The following is a 15286-nucleotide window of genomic DNA, read 5'->3' as shown; positions in this document are numbered from 1 at the left end:
CGTTGTATGCGCTGTGAATACTATTCTACGTACACTGCATACTGTGACCAAGTACCGTGTGCGTAAAGCTCCTACGCTGGCGTCGGATAATACGCAGCCTGTGCCAAGAGAATCATGCTATGCGTGCGCCGCGGTACCGCAGCACCGGAGAGGACGCTACGTAAAGTGCGTACCCAGACTGCGTGGTCAACACACACACCTGGTCAGCGCGAGGGGTGTACCGGGGGGAACAGAGGCCGAAGCCGCAGTGGGTGAAGTTTTTGTCAAGCAAAAATTACAGTTTATAAGAAGGAAGTAAAGGAGAGAGAGCACACCGAACGCACATGAACCGACACACCGCAGCGGTCAGGTTTGGCCGGCGACTCCACTCGGACGGGGATACGGTAGTACCTAGCCCCGAGGAAGGGAGCGCGGCTGGGTCACTCGACAGCGGGGATACGGCAGGCCTAGCCCCGAGGAGGATACTTGTGTGACTCTCTATAGGAAAAGACAACTCATTCGCGGGTGGCTGCACAGACAGCCGCTCACATACAACAGACAGCAAAGAGAGAGCGGCCAGCCCGGGGGGGGGGGGGGCTGAAAGACAGAAAGACAAAAAACTCGGTCTTTTTCAAGAGTCGTTGATTCCGGGAAAGCGGCAAGCCAGCTTTCAGCACGAATGCTAGGAACTACAACAGACCCGAATGGACTCGAGGGCTCTTCCTATCAACACGCTCAGTTCTAGACACAGAGGTCTTACCTTACCGTCTCGAGAAGGAAAAAGAGGGGTGACCGAGGGATGACCGAGTGCGTCATCACAGGAAGTGGCCTTCGGCAGCTCTGATATAGAGAGCTCAGTATTACCTACCTCAAGGGCAGGGAATATCCCATACTTAATGTTGGTGGTCGTCTTTGACTTGAAAGGGAATGTAACTTTAAATATCACATGGACAACTATAAATACTTCTGAAATTACCAGGGAAGCAGGTAAATAAAAGACAGAGAGAGAGAGAGAGAGAGAGAGAGAGAGAGAGAGAGAGAAAGAGAAATAAAAGAAATATTAAGTGCACACTGGATTTCTAAGGACAGACAAAGAGAGTAGGAGGAGACTTCCCTAAATATTTTGCAGTCACCTGTCTTTTCTGAGCTTGTCTGTCACACTATCAGCCTGATTTTCAAAAGGGGCAGAGGGAAAAACAGGTCGCCAAACACCTTTGCGACTCCAGATATGTTGCAAAATGTATTTTCAAAAGTCATGCAAGTCAGTGGCGCAATGGAATTGTAGGCTTTGCGCTTTTTGAAAATACTGTAGCAATCTGTGCATTTGTGTTTATGTATCGTACTCCCTGCTGTCTGTTTGTGTGTTATTACCTCCCTTATTACTTTTGTGTTTACTACTGCCGACTATACGCGGTCATCAGGAAGGACTCTTACCTGCTCCCCCACATTGACGAGTCACTGGACCTCATCACTGGGTCCTCCTGGTTCAACTCCCTTGACCTGAGGAGCGGCTATTGGCAAATGCAGCTCACCTCTGACCCCAAACAAAGTCCGTATTCTCCACTGGACAGGGCCTCTGGCAGTTCAAAGTCATGCCGTTCGGATTGTGCAATGCCCCATCCACTTTCGAGCGGCTGATGGAGAAGGTACTGGACAGCATCCCCAAGCAGGCATGTGTGGTGTACCTTAGGCCCTGCTCCACCTGTGCCGGACTGTGACTGCACCCAGACAAGTGCCACTTGTTCAGGCGCAAGACCACCTTCCTCAGCCATCAGGTCAGCGAGGAGGGCATCGCCACCGATCTGGGAAAAATCTCCACCATGCAGCAGTGGCCCACCCTGGCCAACACCAGACAAGTCTGCAGCTTCCTGGGCCTTGCATCCTATTATCAGAAGTTTGTACATGGATACCATCGCCAGCCCCATGCACTGCCTCCTGGACAAAATCTGTCACTTTTAGTGGGCCCCCGAACACAAGGCTGCATTCTCCTAGCAGCACAATGCCCTAACCCTAATGCTAATGCCCCTACCTCTGCGCTGCAATAGTTGCTATGGTTCAGGGAACCGGAAGGATAGGTAGCCCGCTGGCTTGAAATGCTCCAGTCCTACGAGCTGGACATCCAGCATTGGCCAGGAGTGAAGCAAGGCAATGCTGACGCCATGTCCAGGCGACCATGCAGCGAGATGGGGTGTGGATACTGCGATCGCCAGGAAGCCAGGGAGAGAGGTACTGGAAGAAGGGGACACAGTGATGGTGAGAGAGGTGAAGCCCCTATCTCCCGCTGAGTGTCAGGAGCAGCAGAGGCAGGACCCCAAGCTTGGCCTGCTGATGAAGTCGAAGGAAGAGGACCGATGGCCTGTTTGGTCTGAAGTAGCCCTGTAACAACCAGACTTAAGGACACAAGCCAAAACTAACTGATTTAAAAAAACAGATAATTAAAGCCTGATTGACAGTGAATAATGGGACCAAAAGTTCGTGGGTAAGAGTGTTTTAGTCTTCAGTAACCTTTTTACAGTGGCAAAAAACTGTAGAACAGTACAATGGCAATACAAAGGAAGCAAAATATGCCTTAAACATTGCTCTAAGAAACCTCATAGCACAATAAAATGCATAGTGTATACAGTGATATAAATATTTTGGAAGTGAAACAGCAAGTAATACGGCAAAGACCACTCAAAATGACCCTGTTAATCCTGGATATTGCTGGTAAGAACGGTACACAAAACAGTTTGAAACATAATCAAAAAGTATTAACAAAAAAAAAAAAAACAGTCCATGTAAATTAATGCAGTTACAAAGTTCCTTATTTCAGAAAAAAAAACAACAAACAAGACAAAGTCAATCCAAAAAACAAAGTCAATCATGCTTCAAGACAAAACAAACTTGCAAAAAACACATTCCAAAGAAAAATAAAGTATCAAAACAAACGCCCATAGTACTATAAAAAAAAAAAAAAATTGTAATCCAACATTGTCCAGCACAAAAAAGGAAAAGTTTAACAGACCGTCTCACCCCTTCCTGCCGTGTGTCCGAGGACCGGCTGCGCGTTGTTCCTGGGACGTAAATCGATCTCCGTTTTCTTCAGTTTCAAATCATCCATATATATATAAAAAACGAACAGCATTCCAGAGTTGTATTCATGACAGTTATCTCAGTACTACTTCAGAAGAAATGTTACATCGTTTCTAGATAAGCTTAAATAATTTAAAAAGCAAAAAAGAAACTGCAACAAACTCTCTAGCCGTTTCCCGCTTCCTGCTTCCTGCAAACCCAGCTCAGCTCTCCTTTCAGGCCACTCCACCATTTCCCACAATACTCTCTTTTTATCAATGAAACCCAGCTGGCTTTAATTAAAACAATTACCGTAACTAGCATAATAGAAGAGCCTTCACATAGAAAAAATAAATACAATGAACCCTGATAAATCCCCCTCAAGCCTGGACAACTAAGCCAAACGGGAGATAAGTTAATAAATAAGGCAGAGAAGAACAATTTATTTTAACCTGGCCAGGTTTAATCCATTCTAATTAAAGAACAGATAATGATGTATTTTTAACATCATTTATGTGGCGGTCGCCACAGCCCCTCTCTCTCCAGCTCTGAAGGGGTTGTGGTCACAGTGACTGCGGGAGGGCATCCTGCACCGGCGATGGCAAGTCCTGTCCACTGGCAAGGGCTGCCTGCAACTAGTGATGCCTGCCTCACTCCAGTGCGTTGTACTCCATGCCAACCACGGCACGCTGGGGGTAGGCCACTTCGGCAGCAACAAAATGCTGTCCCACCTCCATGACTGGTAATACTGGGTTCGCTGCTGCCGCGAAATAGAGACCCACTGCACCGCCAAGATAGGCCCCAGAGAACAGTCGCATGCCCCCCTGCAGCAATACCAGGTCGGGGAACCAATGGAGAGGGTGGCCATTGATGTCATGGGTCCTTTCCCCACCTCCGACAGTGGGAACTTATTCATTTTGGCTTCATTAGACTACTTCACAAAGTGGCCAGAAGCCTACGAGCTGCCCAACCAGGAGGCGCAGACGGTGGCGGATGCACTCATCAGTGGGTTCTTCTACCTGTTGGGGGTTCCCCAGGAGCTTCACTCAGACCAAGGGTGGAACTCTGAAAGCAAGGTCTTCGGCGATGTCTGCAAGTGGCTGGGGATCAGCAAAACCCGCACCACCCCCCTTCACCCCCAGCGTTTTAATCGCACGCCCGCTACCCAACTGGCCATCGCCACCAGTGCGTACCAGCGGGATTGGGATCTCCATTTGCCACTGACCCTGCTGGCCTGTTAATGATGGGCTGGGAGCTGCGGACGCCAGCCCAGCAATCCAGTATGGGTAGCCGCCAGGGGTAAAGGAGCCACCGAGGATGGAATACGCCCAGCTTGAGCAAGACCACCTGGATAGTGCTCTCGCCATTGCCCTGTCACTGACTACCCCTGTTTCACCAACAGCACAGCCCTCCGCCATACATAAACATTCAGATATTGCATGTAAAGAATATGAATATTACTATTGCATCAGCAAATATATTGTGATACTGTAAAGCCATAAATATTTGCAACCAAAATATTTGACGACTCACACCCATAAAACCTATTTTGCTGCAGAAATGTTGTCGACCTGTTGCAATATACGAAGTATGTATTGTTAGTGGAATTTGATTTCGTGCCAAAAATGTCTGCGTTTTTTTTTTCATAAATCAGTCATAATCTATGGAACGCCATTTGTGCCAAAACTATCCGGCCGTTAGTTTGTCAATTTGTTTGTCAATTCGTAAATGTGTCAATTTGTTTGTCAATTTGTTTGTCAATTTGTGAATTGGTCAATTTGTCCAGCAGGTCGTCCATAAATTTGTCAATTCATACAGTAATTCATAAACATATTTATTAATTCATCTAATAATTAATTAATTAATGTGTCAATTCATTAATCCGAAAGGCTGTACGGACCTGCAAATTTCCAATCAACCAGACAAACTTCCCAACAACCAGAGAAACTTCCAACTGTCAATCTCGCATGTGCCGAAAACACTGCAACCTTTCTAGCCAATGGGAGCACACACTAATATTTTAATCAATGAAAATCCAGCCTCACTCAAAACTGCTTCAGCCAATAATATTTAGGAGGGTGTTTCAAAACATATTCTATTTAACAAGATACTCGACTCTGCTGATTTTCAATGGAGACTTCCGTCTCACTGCGCGCAAAGCATTGTGGTGATAGAGAGTTAGGCAAAAACATTCTATGGCGAGTCAATGCAGGCGTACGAAATGTTGCTGGTTTTCGCATAACACTTTTGAAGTAGATTTCACATTTGCCCAAGGCCTTTTGAAGAAAATGGCAACATTAGCAAATTATGACAATACGTAGTTGTTATGAAAAATGCTATTTTCTGAGCACAGTCCCGTTCGTTGGCGCATGCGCAGAAACATCACTCTAAAGAAGGGTATTGATTAAATCATTTAACAGTCCGGTAACACCGGTTACTTTAGAAATACATAACAACATAAAATATTATCAAGACACAGCAATATAGTACAGTAAACAAACTACCAGCATTTTTTTTAACATGGCGAAAACCAGCAACATTTCTTACGCCTGCATAAACTCTCCATAGCATTTTTTTCCCCTAACTCTCTATATACCACAATGCTTTGCGCGCAGTGAGACGGAAGTCTCCATTGAAAATCAGCAGAGTCGAGTATCTTGTTAAATAGAATATCTTTTGAAACGCCCTTCTAAATATTATTGGCTGAAGCAGTTTTGAGTGAGGCTGGAATTTCGTTGATTAAAATATTAGTGTGTGCTCCCATTGGCTAGAAAAGTTGCAGTGTTTTCGGCACAGTGCAAGATTGACAGTTGGAAGTTTGTCTGGTTGTTGGGAAGTATGTCTGGTTGATTGGAAAATTAATGAATTGACAAATTAATTAATGAATTATTAGATGAATTAACAAATACGTTTATGAATTACTGTATGAATTGACACATTTATGGACAAATTGCTGGACAAATTGACCAATTCTCGAACTGACAAATTGACAGACAAGTTGACAAATTAACGAATTGACAAACAAATTGACAAACTAACGGTCGGATAGTTTTGGCACAAATGGCTCTCCATAATAATCAGCAGTCGCAAAGAGCGTTGCAAGTAAGAGAAATTAACCTGACCCTATTGAAAATCGAGATGAATAATTAGGTGGCAAAAGAACTCGACGTGCAAATGCATTGCGACATATATTTTCTCTCTAAAAATGCACCTTCTGAAAATCAGGCTGATCGTATGTAAATTTTGCCGCAACAGCCAAACAATCACTAACATCTGCCAACTGCTTCAGGTTGACCTGGAAGGAGACATGCGGAGAGCACACTGTTTGCCTATAGCATTAAGGGTATCTGCTAAACTAACATTTTATGCCACTGGCTCGTTCCAACACACTGTGGGTTACTGTATACTGCAGACATGAGTCAGTCAGCTGTGCAGTGCGATATGTACCTGCAGCTTTAGTAAAGCGGGCAGGAGAATTAATCAATCTCTCACGAGCTGCAACAAAATACAAAGTAGGGTTTTCTTGGGAGGTATGAGTTTCCTGGTGTCCTCGGAGTCTTCGATGTGCAGCTATGTGCACCAACACGGAATAGGCACCGTAGAACGGGGCTGTTTGGGATTAGTGCTGAAAAATTATACTAGGTCGCGGTGTAGGCTAACCACTGATGTGCCTCCAACAAAACTTGCAGGGATTCATAACCAATATGTCTGCTCTCTAAAGCAACCACGTTTTTGAAGTTTGTTCAGGAGGTATGTAAGTAATGTATGTGAAAACATGTCCCAGTCAAACTTTTATACGTTTTATACAGAAAATACAATAAATCTGGTAATTTTTTGAATGACACCATGAAATAGTAAAGGTTTTGCTGGATAAGTGGACATTTTGTTTATCTAAAAAAGCCATGTATTTTATAGGCTGTAACTGTGAATGTAATTATGGTTATTATGGACAATGGTTAGGGGTTATTTAGGATGCAAAAAATAAATAAATAAATAAATTAATTAATTAAACTACCAGCATATGCGCATGAAATACACACATACAGACAGATGTGAGTAATGCTTATAATGTACCATAGGAAATTTGAACGAATGGTGGTGTTTTTTCCTCACAGTTGCAGATTACCAGTGAAAGATGGTGCGTCATTACCGACGAAGGTACTCCAATGCCCGTCACGGCAAGCAGTCCACACCGTGCAAATCGTACAGTGAAGCTAACCTGTCGGAAACGATAAGGAAAGTAAAGGCAGGGCAGATGAGTTTACGAGAGGTGTCAGAAAAGTACGCTGTACCAAAGAGCACAATAAGCCAACGAAGTCGCAATCAGAACAATGACTCAGAAGACAGCCGGCTACTCAACACTGTTCACGCATGACGAAGAGCAACTGTTGTCAACCACCTGAATGTGCTGTCAGAATGGGCATTCCCATTTGACACAGTTCACCTTAGGCTGATGGTGAAAGGGTACCTGGACCACCAGGGCCGCCGTAGTCCACAGCTTAAAGGCAACCTCCCTGGGAAGCATTCATTTTATATCTGCAGGTACTGGGAGACTGGCTAGATGATAGCAGATGGACAAGTGCTCTAGTGCAGGTCGACATCGCAAGCTCTGGTACAGCAGATTCCTTCATCAGAGCCAGCCATGTGATGAAGACCCGGCACGCACACTAAGTCACAGCTGCAAGTATTCACACACTACTGCACCGAGCATATGCTAAATACACATCTGCAACAACTGCAGCAGAGACAGATGCTGTGTCCTTGGAAGAATGGTGTGCAATGAGAGCACAGCAGAGTGTCCAGTTCGATTACTGGTTGAAAACGCTATCACTGTAGAGGCCCTAACTCCTGACCCTAAGCTTCCAAGCCCATCAGACTGGGGCTGGAGGAAGGACACCACTGGGTGGCAAGCACTGTGGCCCACCCTTCCAGAAACATCACAGTCGTGCTACAAACTCATTCCCTGTGGGTGTAGGAAGGGATGCACTGGGTAATGCAAATGTGCCAAGGCCGCCCTCAAGTGTACTGCCCCCTGCTCCTGTTCTGGAGAATGTTAGCTTAAGCTAGTACTCAGACCTACCAGTTCCTCAGCTCTCTGCATGTAATAAGTATGTGTGATATCTAATGTACATGTAGACACCACATTTATAATAAAATGGTTTATTTGTGGCATTCATTACAGCTTCCCAATCGGACAGCACAGAGGTCAGCAGAAGTCAAACCTCCAGTGATTTCACATGTGAAAATAGTGTTCTAGGACACAGAAATGCACATGAATCTATGTAATTTAGGGAGTTATGATCATGTTGTTATGACACATGGTGTTAAAATATTTCTTACGTAGACGGTAATAGAAAGTTATATTAGCAAACCTTAGCATTCTCATGAGTCTATTTCCTAACCAATGATAAAAAGCTTCACGTTTTAGTGACTGTTTAGATTGTTTAAACTATGAAACAAAATGTCCATGGTAAAAGCATAGCGAAGTGTAGTAAATAACTCTTAATACACTACATGGTAAAAGCATAGCGAAGTGTAGTAAAGAATTGTTAATACACTACACGGTGAAGTAGAACTTTTATCTAACCCATGAGGTGTTTTTGACGTGATGGGTCATATACATGGTAAGCAGTTTGGTAAAGCACTGACAGGTATGTTTGAACATGGCAAATGACTCGTGACTGACCTGAATTACCAAACAGACAGTTTTGTCCCTGGTGCCTTGTCAGATTTTTTAATGATGGAAAACATATTTAGATGAGTTAAGTGTGTCTATTTCTCTGTTTTTTGATTATTCAACCCCTAATCCTTCCACCAATGATATGACCTCTCTTTTATTCTAAGACTAGAATGACAAAAACAGATAATGTTTGCTAACAAAGAAGTTGTAAGACCAACTAACCATGCAGGTGTAGCAGACCTAAAATGGTTAAGGAAGTCTGATTTGCATTATACTTGGGTCATTACACATGCATGTTGTAAGACTGGTAAGCTGCAGAAATACTTTTACCATGGTAACCTTAATGTATGGACATGGAGAACACATGTCTCAGTCCTTCTGATGCGAATGTTTAAATAACCTTCATTACATTAACCCATGGATGCGCATCCTGACACATTGTTTTTATTTCAAAGAAAGACTGGATGAATAATATATTGTAAGCAGTGGAGTCTTCTTATCTAGAATAGCAAACCCCTGTATTTATTATTATTCACTGCTGAAGGGGGTGGGGAGCAGTGCAATGGGAGAAGTAGTATTTAAAGCTGTTTTCCTTTGTGTGTTTGTACTACAATATTCTCCAGTTCCAAAAATTCTAATAAAGCAGTTCCAGTGTGTTTACATTCCCCATATGTAGCTTGTACTAAATTCAATGACAAACGACACATTTCTTGAGACATTAAAAAATACTTTGAGTTGAAGCGTTTGTCATTGAATGTAAGTTTCTTTTAGTATTCTAAATTCGCACTATTGAGTTTTTAATAGTTATGGAGCACCTTTCTTTGACACATGGTGTTGTACCTTCTTAGCATGGGCTTATATGATAACATTTCTTAAATATACCAACATATTGGGATTATTTTTTATGAATGTGGATGTGTTGCAGGGTGGCCACCAGGGGGACACAGAGAACATGCATGTTTTACATTTTGTGTGGTACTGTAGCATATGAAAGAAATGTGCATCACACGCATTCACAACCACTGAGTGAAGGAAAGAGGGCAGTCGTGCTCCCTGATAAACAGGAGCTGCAGTAAGTTAAGAAAGATCAAAAGCAAAGTCTCCAGGCTTTAAAACACCAAGTACTGCACTTACTTATTAGAGTTAAAAGTTGCACAGCAATTTTGCCACGTAACATTTATTTTATTTTATTTTTAAACAGTGTTATACCATACTTAGTTGTATGTTGATTTAAAATTGAAACAGCACCTTTGGAAACTAGAATGTCCACAGGAATAATACAAAAACAATGTACATTTTGTTGGAGGGGAGGATGCACTTTGGGACTTCACATGAAGAGGGGGGAAATTATCTTCTTTTGGATACAGAGTATTTTTTATTAATAAAAATTATTTACATATACTGTATTTGAGGAGCCGAATATTGGACAATCAGGGATAACAAGTTCATTAGTAAGCAAGTGGCGTTGGGCAAAATGGACAACAAACACTCCATCCCCAGGTTGTTCTTTAGTTTAGCATTCTAGGATTGTTGGTTTGTTCTGCATTAGCCAACACCCAGGGATTCTCTGGTCCATCAAAAATATATTTTATTTCCCTGAAAAGGTTTGCTACTTTGTACGTATGTTTTACCAGAGAAATACTGCCGACAAAAACCGTGAAAACCCTTGGTTGAGAAATCAGGTTGTCCAAAGCCAATCATGGTCCTTTGTCTTTAAAATTTTATATAGAACATGGAATTCATCTTGTTTTGTTTCTCAAGGCGTTTCAGATCAGCAGATGACAATCTCAGTACTTGGGAGTGTTCAGCAATGACCGTAAATTAACTTTCATCAGTTGTATAGTTTGTAAACATATAGTGCATTTAGCTATATGTGGTTGTTGGATTTTGGTTTTGTGTAAAAAAAAAAAAAAAAAAAAATGTTTTACATTGTATTTATTAATAAGCAAAGCTCCTTTTGTAATGAAAGGTAAGTTACACAAATAAAAAAATAATAACATTAGTCACCCACGCTGTTTTAAAGAAAATTGATTTATAAATATGTATGCTTAACAGACGAGGAGGAAATAAAAATGTAAAAGTAAAAACACTAAATTATTTACAATTTGAAAAAGCGGAGAGATTGCATTTCCTCCATTATGATCTACAAAGTAAACAGCATATTCAATGTTGGGATCACGACTGATTGTATGGGTATGGTGAGAGGTGATTATGTACTATTTGCCGCTGGTCCTGCCTGCTAAAGGGGAGAAGAAAGCCACCACCCTCTGAAACAGGAAGTGATCCGACAATGCCAGGATCAGCAGTGTGGACCGTGATGAAGCCACATCTCCCGAGAGCGAGAGCGAGAGAGAGCATCTGTGTGAGCAGTAATCTGGGGAAGGTGTTCTGCAGTATCATTAACGCCCGGATACTGGCCTTCCTTACCGAACACAGTGTCCTGAGCAAGAGTCAGATTGGCTTCCTTCCAAAACACCGGACATCTGACCACATTTACACCCTACACACCCTAATAGACAAACATGTAAACCAAAATAAAAAGAAAATATTTGCTTATTGTATAGACTTTAAAAAAGCTTTTCATCAATTTGGCATGAAGGATTATTTTACAAATTTATCCAAAGCGGTGTAGGGGGTAAAGTATATGACATCATCAAATCTATGTACACAGAAAATAAATGCGGGGTTAAGATTGGCAATAAAAGAACACAATTTTTCACACAGGGGCGGGGAGTGAGACAAGGCTGCAGTCTGAGCTCAACACTGTTCAACATCTATATCAATGAGCTGGCCAGGCTGTGTGATCACTGTCAGCTCAATCAGGTCGAGGCAGAGATACACTTTTTACTGCAGTGCACAAAATATAAGAATATAAGGGAAGCCTTCTTCCCAAAAATACAAAATCTCTGCATAGACTTCTCAGACTTGCCAGACCCAGAAAAACTCCCCATCCTCTTCGGAGAGCAGACAAGCTGTATAGAAGTGGCAGCCCAGTACACAAGCGCCTGCCACAGCCTGAGGGACTGGGAGTGACACTGAGGCTCCTCACACAGGGAGGAAAAGAAAAATAAATAAATAAATAGTTATAGAATACATATATAAATGTATATCATTATTATTGTTGTTGTGATGTGTTTGAAGTACTGTGTTGTTTTTGTTTTATTTACATATGTTTTAAATGTTCATTGTAAAGATGGAATTTACCCATCATTGCTTTGGCAATGATAAAGCACTTGAAATTGAATTGAGAGAGAGAGCACAAAAATTAGCTAGGTTATTAGCCAAGCTGTACGTTGTTAAAAGACAAAAGGCTTGAAATAAGCTCCCTTTTAATGTTAAAGAAAGCCTTCAAATTCATCCAACTTTTAAGAGTGGTCTCAGAAATAAAAGTAAACTTCAAGCCGATTGAATTATTATTTTTATTATTGTACATAATTAAACAAAATATATAAAACAAAAAAAACAGCTTTCTTGAGATGTTTAAAAATGTTTCTGTATAAATTTGATTCCGATATGCTGAACATTTGGCAACACTTGCACAGCAATTTTCTGAATTTACATTATAATTTCTACCGTACTTTCTAAATGTTATGTAGTACATCTACAGTTAAATATTATAAAAATGAAAACAACAATTGTTTAACCATAAAGAACTAAGTACAGAAACGAGTTACAGACCGACTGCATGACAGTATTCCAGCTTTTTTTTTCTTTAAATACCTGGCATGAAAACCTTCATTACTGATATTTGCAAACATTTCTTCAAAAGGCAGCAAACATGATTTGCAAATAAACCCTCAGGTTTACATCTTATTCACCACATGCAGTCAGTAAATGACAAGAAGCAGCAATCAAAACAAAACAAATTCACAGTTATATAACATTTTTAAGTCCCTTTTTCTCATATATATATATATATATATATATATATATATATATATATATATATATATATATATATATATATATATTTTACAAATTCACCAGCTCATGTGCAACAAACTGTTTTAATCTTTCAAGGTACTGTCCATAGAGCTCCACGTCATTATGGCCAGCTCCTTCCACCCATAACGGCTCCACTGGTCTTTGACAGCGGTCATACAGTGCTAGTCCATGTGAAAAATCTATGACTTCATCTTCTGTTCCATGAATAATCAATACTGGAGAGGTAATCTTAGAAATTTTGTCAATGCTGCAAAACAAAAAAAAGAAAAAGGGAATTATAGCATTGTGAGACTTCAGGATACTGCCCATGCATTTTAGAATATTGATTAATAAATAATTAAAGCCTACATAAATGCATAAATAAATGTCCACTGACACATGGCATTTGGAAATCCTTTTTTTTCTTTTAAGATACTATTTTCAAAAGCAGTCATTATTAATGCATCTGTACTTTGTACAGCCATTTAACATTGTTGTAATGAGATCTTGAGTGGATACATTGTTGTGTGGTGCACTTGCTGTTTAAAATGCAAACACGTGCTGCTGCTTGTGAAGGACAAGGCTTTTATTAAACACATGGCGAAGGACAGTGGCCTAGTCTCTGCAAAAGGAAGGTGTGCATAGCGTTTGGCTGCAGGAAAAACAAATGGTAGCAACAGACAAGACAAACAGCACTAAAGATTAAGTAGTACAGTGGTAGAAGAAAGGACAAGGTAAAATTGGTAAATTATTCACAGGAAGAATCAAAAGGATTCAAAGGCAGATTGAGATTTGAAATTTAGCTTAGTTTTTCCGGTGTTCTGGTTAGTGTATAAAGATTTTGATTTTAACTTACATTCTATCAAAATATTTAGCAATTTGTCTGAGAGGCACCAATTCCAAGAACTGAAGGTTCCTGTATGCTTCTAATTATAGTTAAGTTCCTTGTAAGAGCCAATTGCTACAGAGTGAGCAATCTCTATTATTATTATTATTACACCGTGTTTTTTTGGTTCCTGTGTAGTATGTGTTACTTCCTAATTGCTTATGCCTCAAAAGTATAGAAAATGGCTATTATTCCCCACAAACTTTGCTTTTGTGACCAGGACAGTGATATTTTGAAATGTACCTATTTTCCAGAACATTCCAGATAGATTCAGTGCTGAGTAAACTTGGAGTAACTTCTAGAACTTTCTAGTAATATAAATAGTACTATAAATACAGGGGCCTTAAGCCCACCAGTTCAGTTTAGTTCCAGCTGCCTAAGTGGATACATATCTGCATTTTTCTGAGATGGCATCAAGGTCATAGGAGACTTCAAAATGGTGGCATTCCTGATGGGTCTCCAAGGCGGTTTTACCAAGTTTCCCTGCTATCTTTGCCTTTGGGACAGCAGGGACACCAAGGCGCACTACCACAGGCAGGACTGGCCACAGCGGACCGAGTTCTCTGTGGGAAGAACAACGTCAAGTGGGAGCCACTGGTGGACCCCCGGAAGGTGCTGATGCCACCACTGCACATCAAATTGGGCCTTATGAAACAATTTTTCAGAGCTCTAGATAAGGAGTCGGCAGCCTTCAAGTACCTTCAAGACTTCTTCCCTAAGCTATCTGAGGCAAAGGTCAAAGCCGGTGTCTTCGTTGGACCACAGATAAAGAAGATCCTGGAGTGCAATGAATTCCCCAAGAAGCTCACTAGTAAGGAGAAAGCGGCTTGGAACAGCTTTGTCGCAGTGGTTCGGGGCTTCCTGGGCAATCACAAGGCCGAAAACTATGTGGAGCTGGTTGAGACTCTGGTGAAGAACTACAGCACAATGGGCTGTAGGATGTCCCTCAAAGTCCATATCCTTGATGCTCATCTTGATAAATTCAAGGAGAACATGGGAGCGTACTCGGAGGAGCAAGGCGAGCGCTTCCACCAGGATATACTGGACTTTGAACGCCGCTACCGAGGACAGTATAACGAGAACATGATGGGAGACTACATTTGGGGGCTGATTCGTGAAAGTGATTTACAGTATAATCGTAAATCTCGAAACACTACTCGCTTCTAAATCTTCTGTAGTCATTTTTGTATTACTTTAGTATAAATACATGTTAATTTGGATTCATATGTTGTTTTTTTCTGACTTTATGTGAACGAAAAGACACAAATTCGCCCGTTTTCTCATTGGAAATAGGTAAATTTCAAAATATCACTGTCCTGGTCACAAAAGCAAAGTTTGTGGGGAATAGCCATTTTCTATACTTTTGAGGCATAAGCAATTAGGAAATAACACTTACTATCCAGGAACAAAAATTGTGTTACATAGTGTTATTATTATTATTATTATTATTATTATTTAGGCATGGTCAAATACAATCATGGAGGGGTGATCTGTAACAGGTATAAATTAAGCAGTTAACAGCTTTAGGACTTGATGGAGGTTTAATTGTTTTAATTTAAAACATGGCTGGAACAAATACCTTGTCAGAAAGAGACAATTATTTGGTATTTCCTCACATGATCAAAAGAAATAGGCTAGATGTCATCAAAACCTTTTAATGGGATAAGCATGCTTTCTGGGCAAATACAATTATCCAGGCTGCTAACAGCAAGCATGACTCAACTGGCACAATTTACTGGGTACCTAACGGCAACAGAACAAGTCAA

General features: G+C 41.2%; 1 protein-coding gene across 2 annotated transcripts in view; it reads right to left on the bottom strand.

The window, feature by feature from the left end:
- Nucleotides 1–12110: 12110 nt before the first annotated feature.
- Nucleotides 12111–15286, bottom strand: part of LOC117408633 (alpha/beta hydrolase domain-containing protein 17B) — a 35876-nt gene continuing 32700 nt past the window's right edge. For both annotated transcript variants that reach the window (XM_058996476.1, XM_034905550.2), the window contains exon 4: nt 12111–12902. In XM_058996476.1, coding sequence (XP_058852459.1) covers nt 12683–12902 — 220 coding nt within the window. In that variant the 3' untranslated portion in view covers nt 12111–12682. The remainder of the gene's footprint in view (nt 12903–15286) is intronic.

The sequence above is a fragment of the Acipenser ruthenus genome, chromosome 2 (genome assembly GCF_902713425.1).
Source record: "Acipenser ruthenus chromosome 2, fAciRut3.2 maternal haplotype, whole genome shotgun sequence".
NCBI lineage: Eukaryota > Metazoa > Chordata > Actinopteri > Acipenseriformes > Acipenseridae > Acipenser > Acipenser ruthenus.
This window is presented reverse-complemented; position numbering and strand designations above follow the sequence as displayed.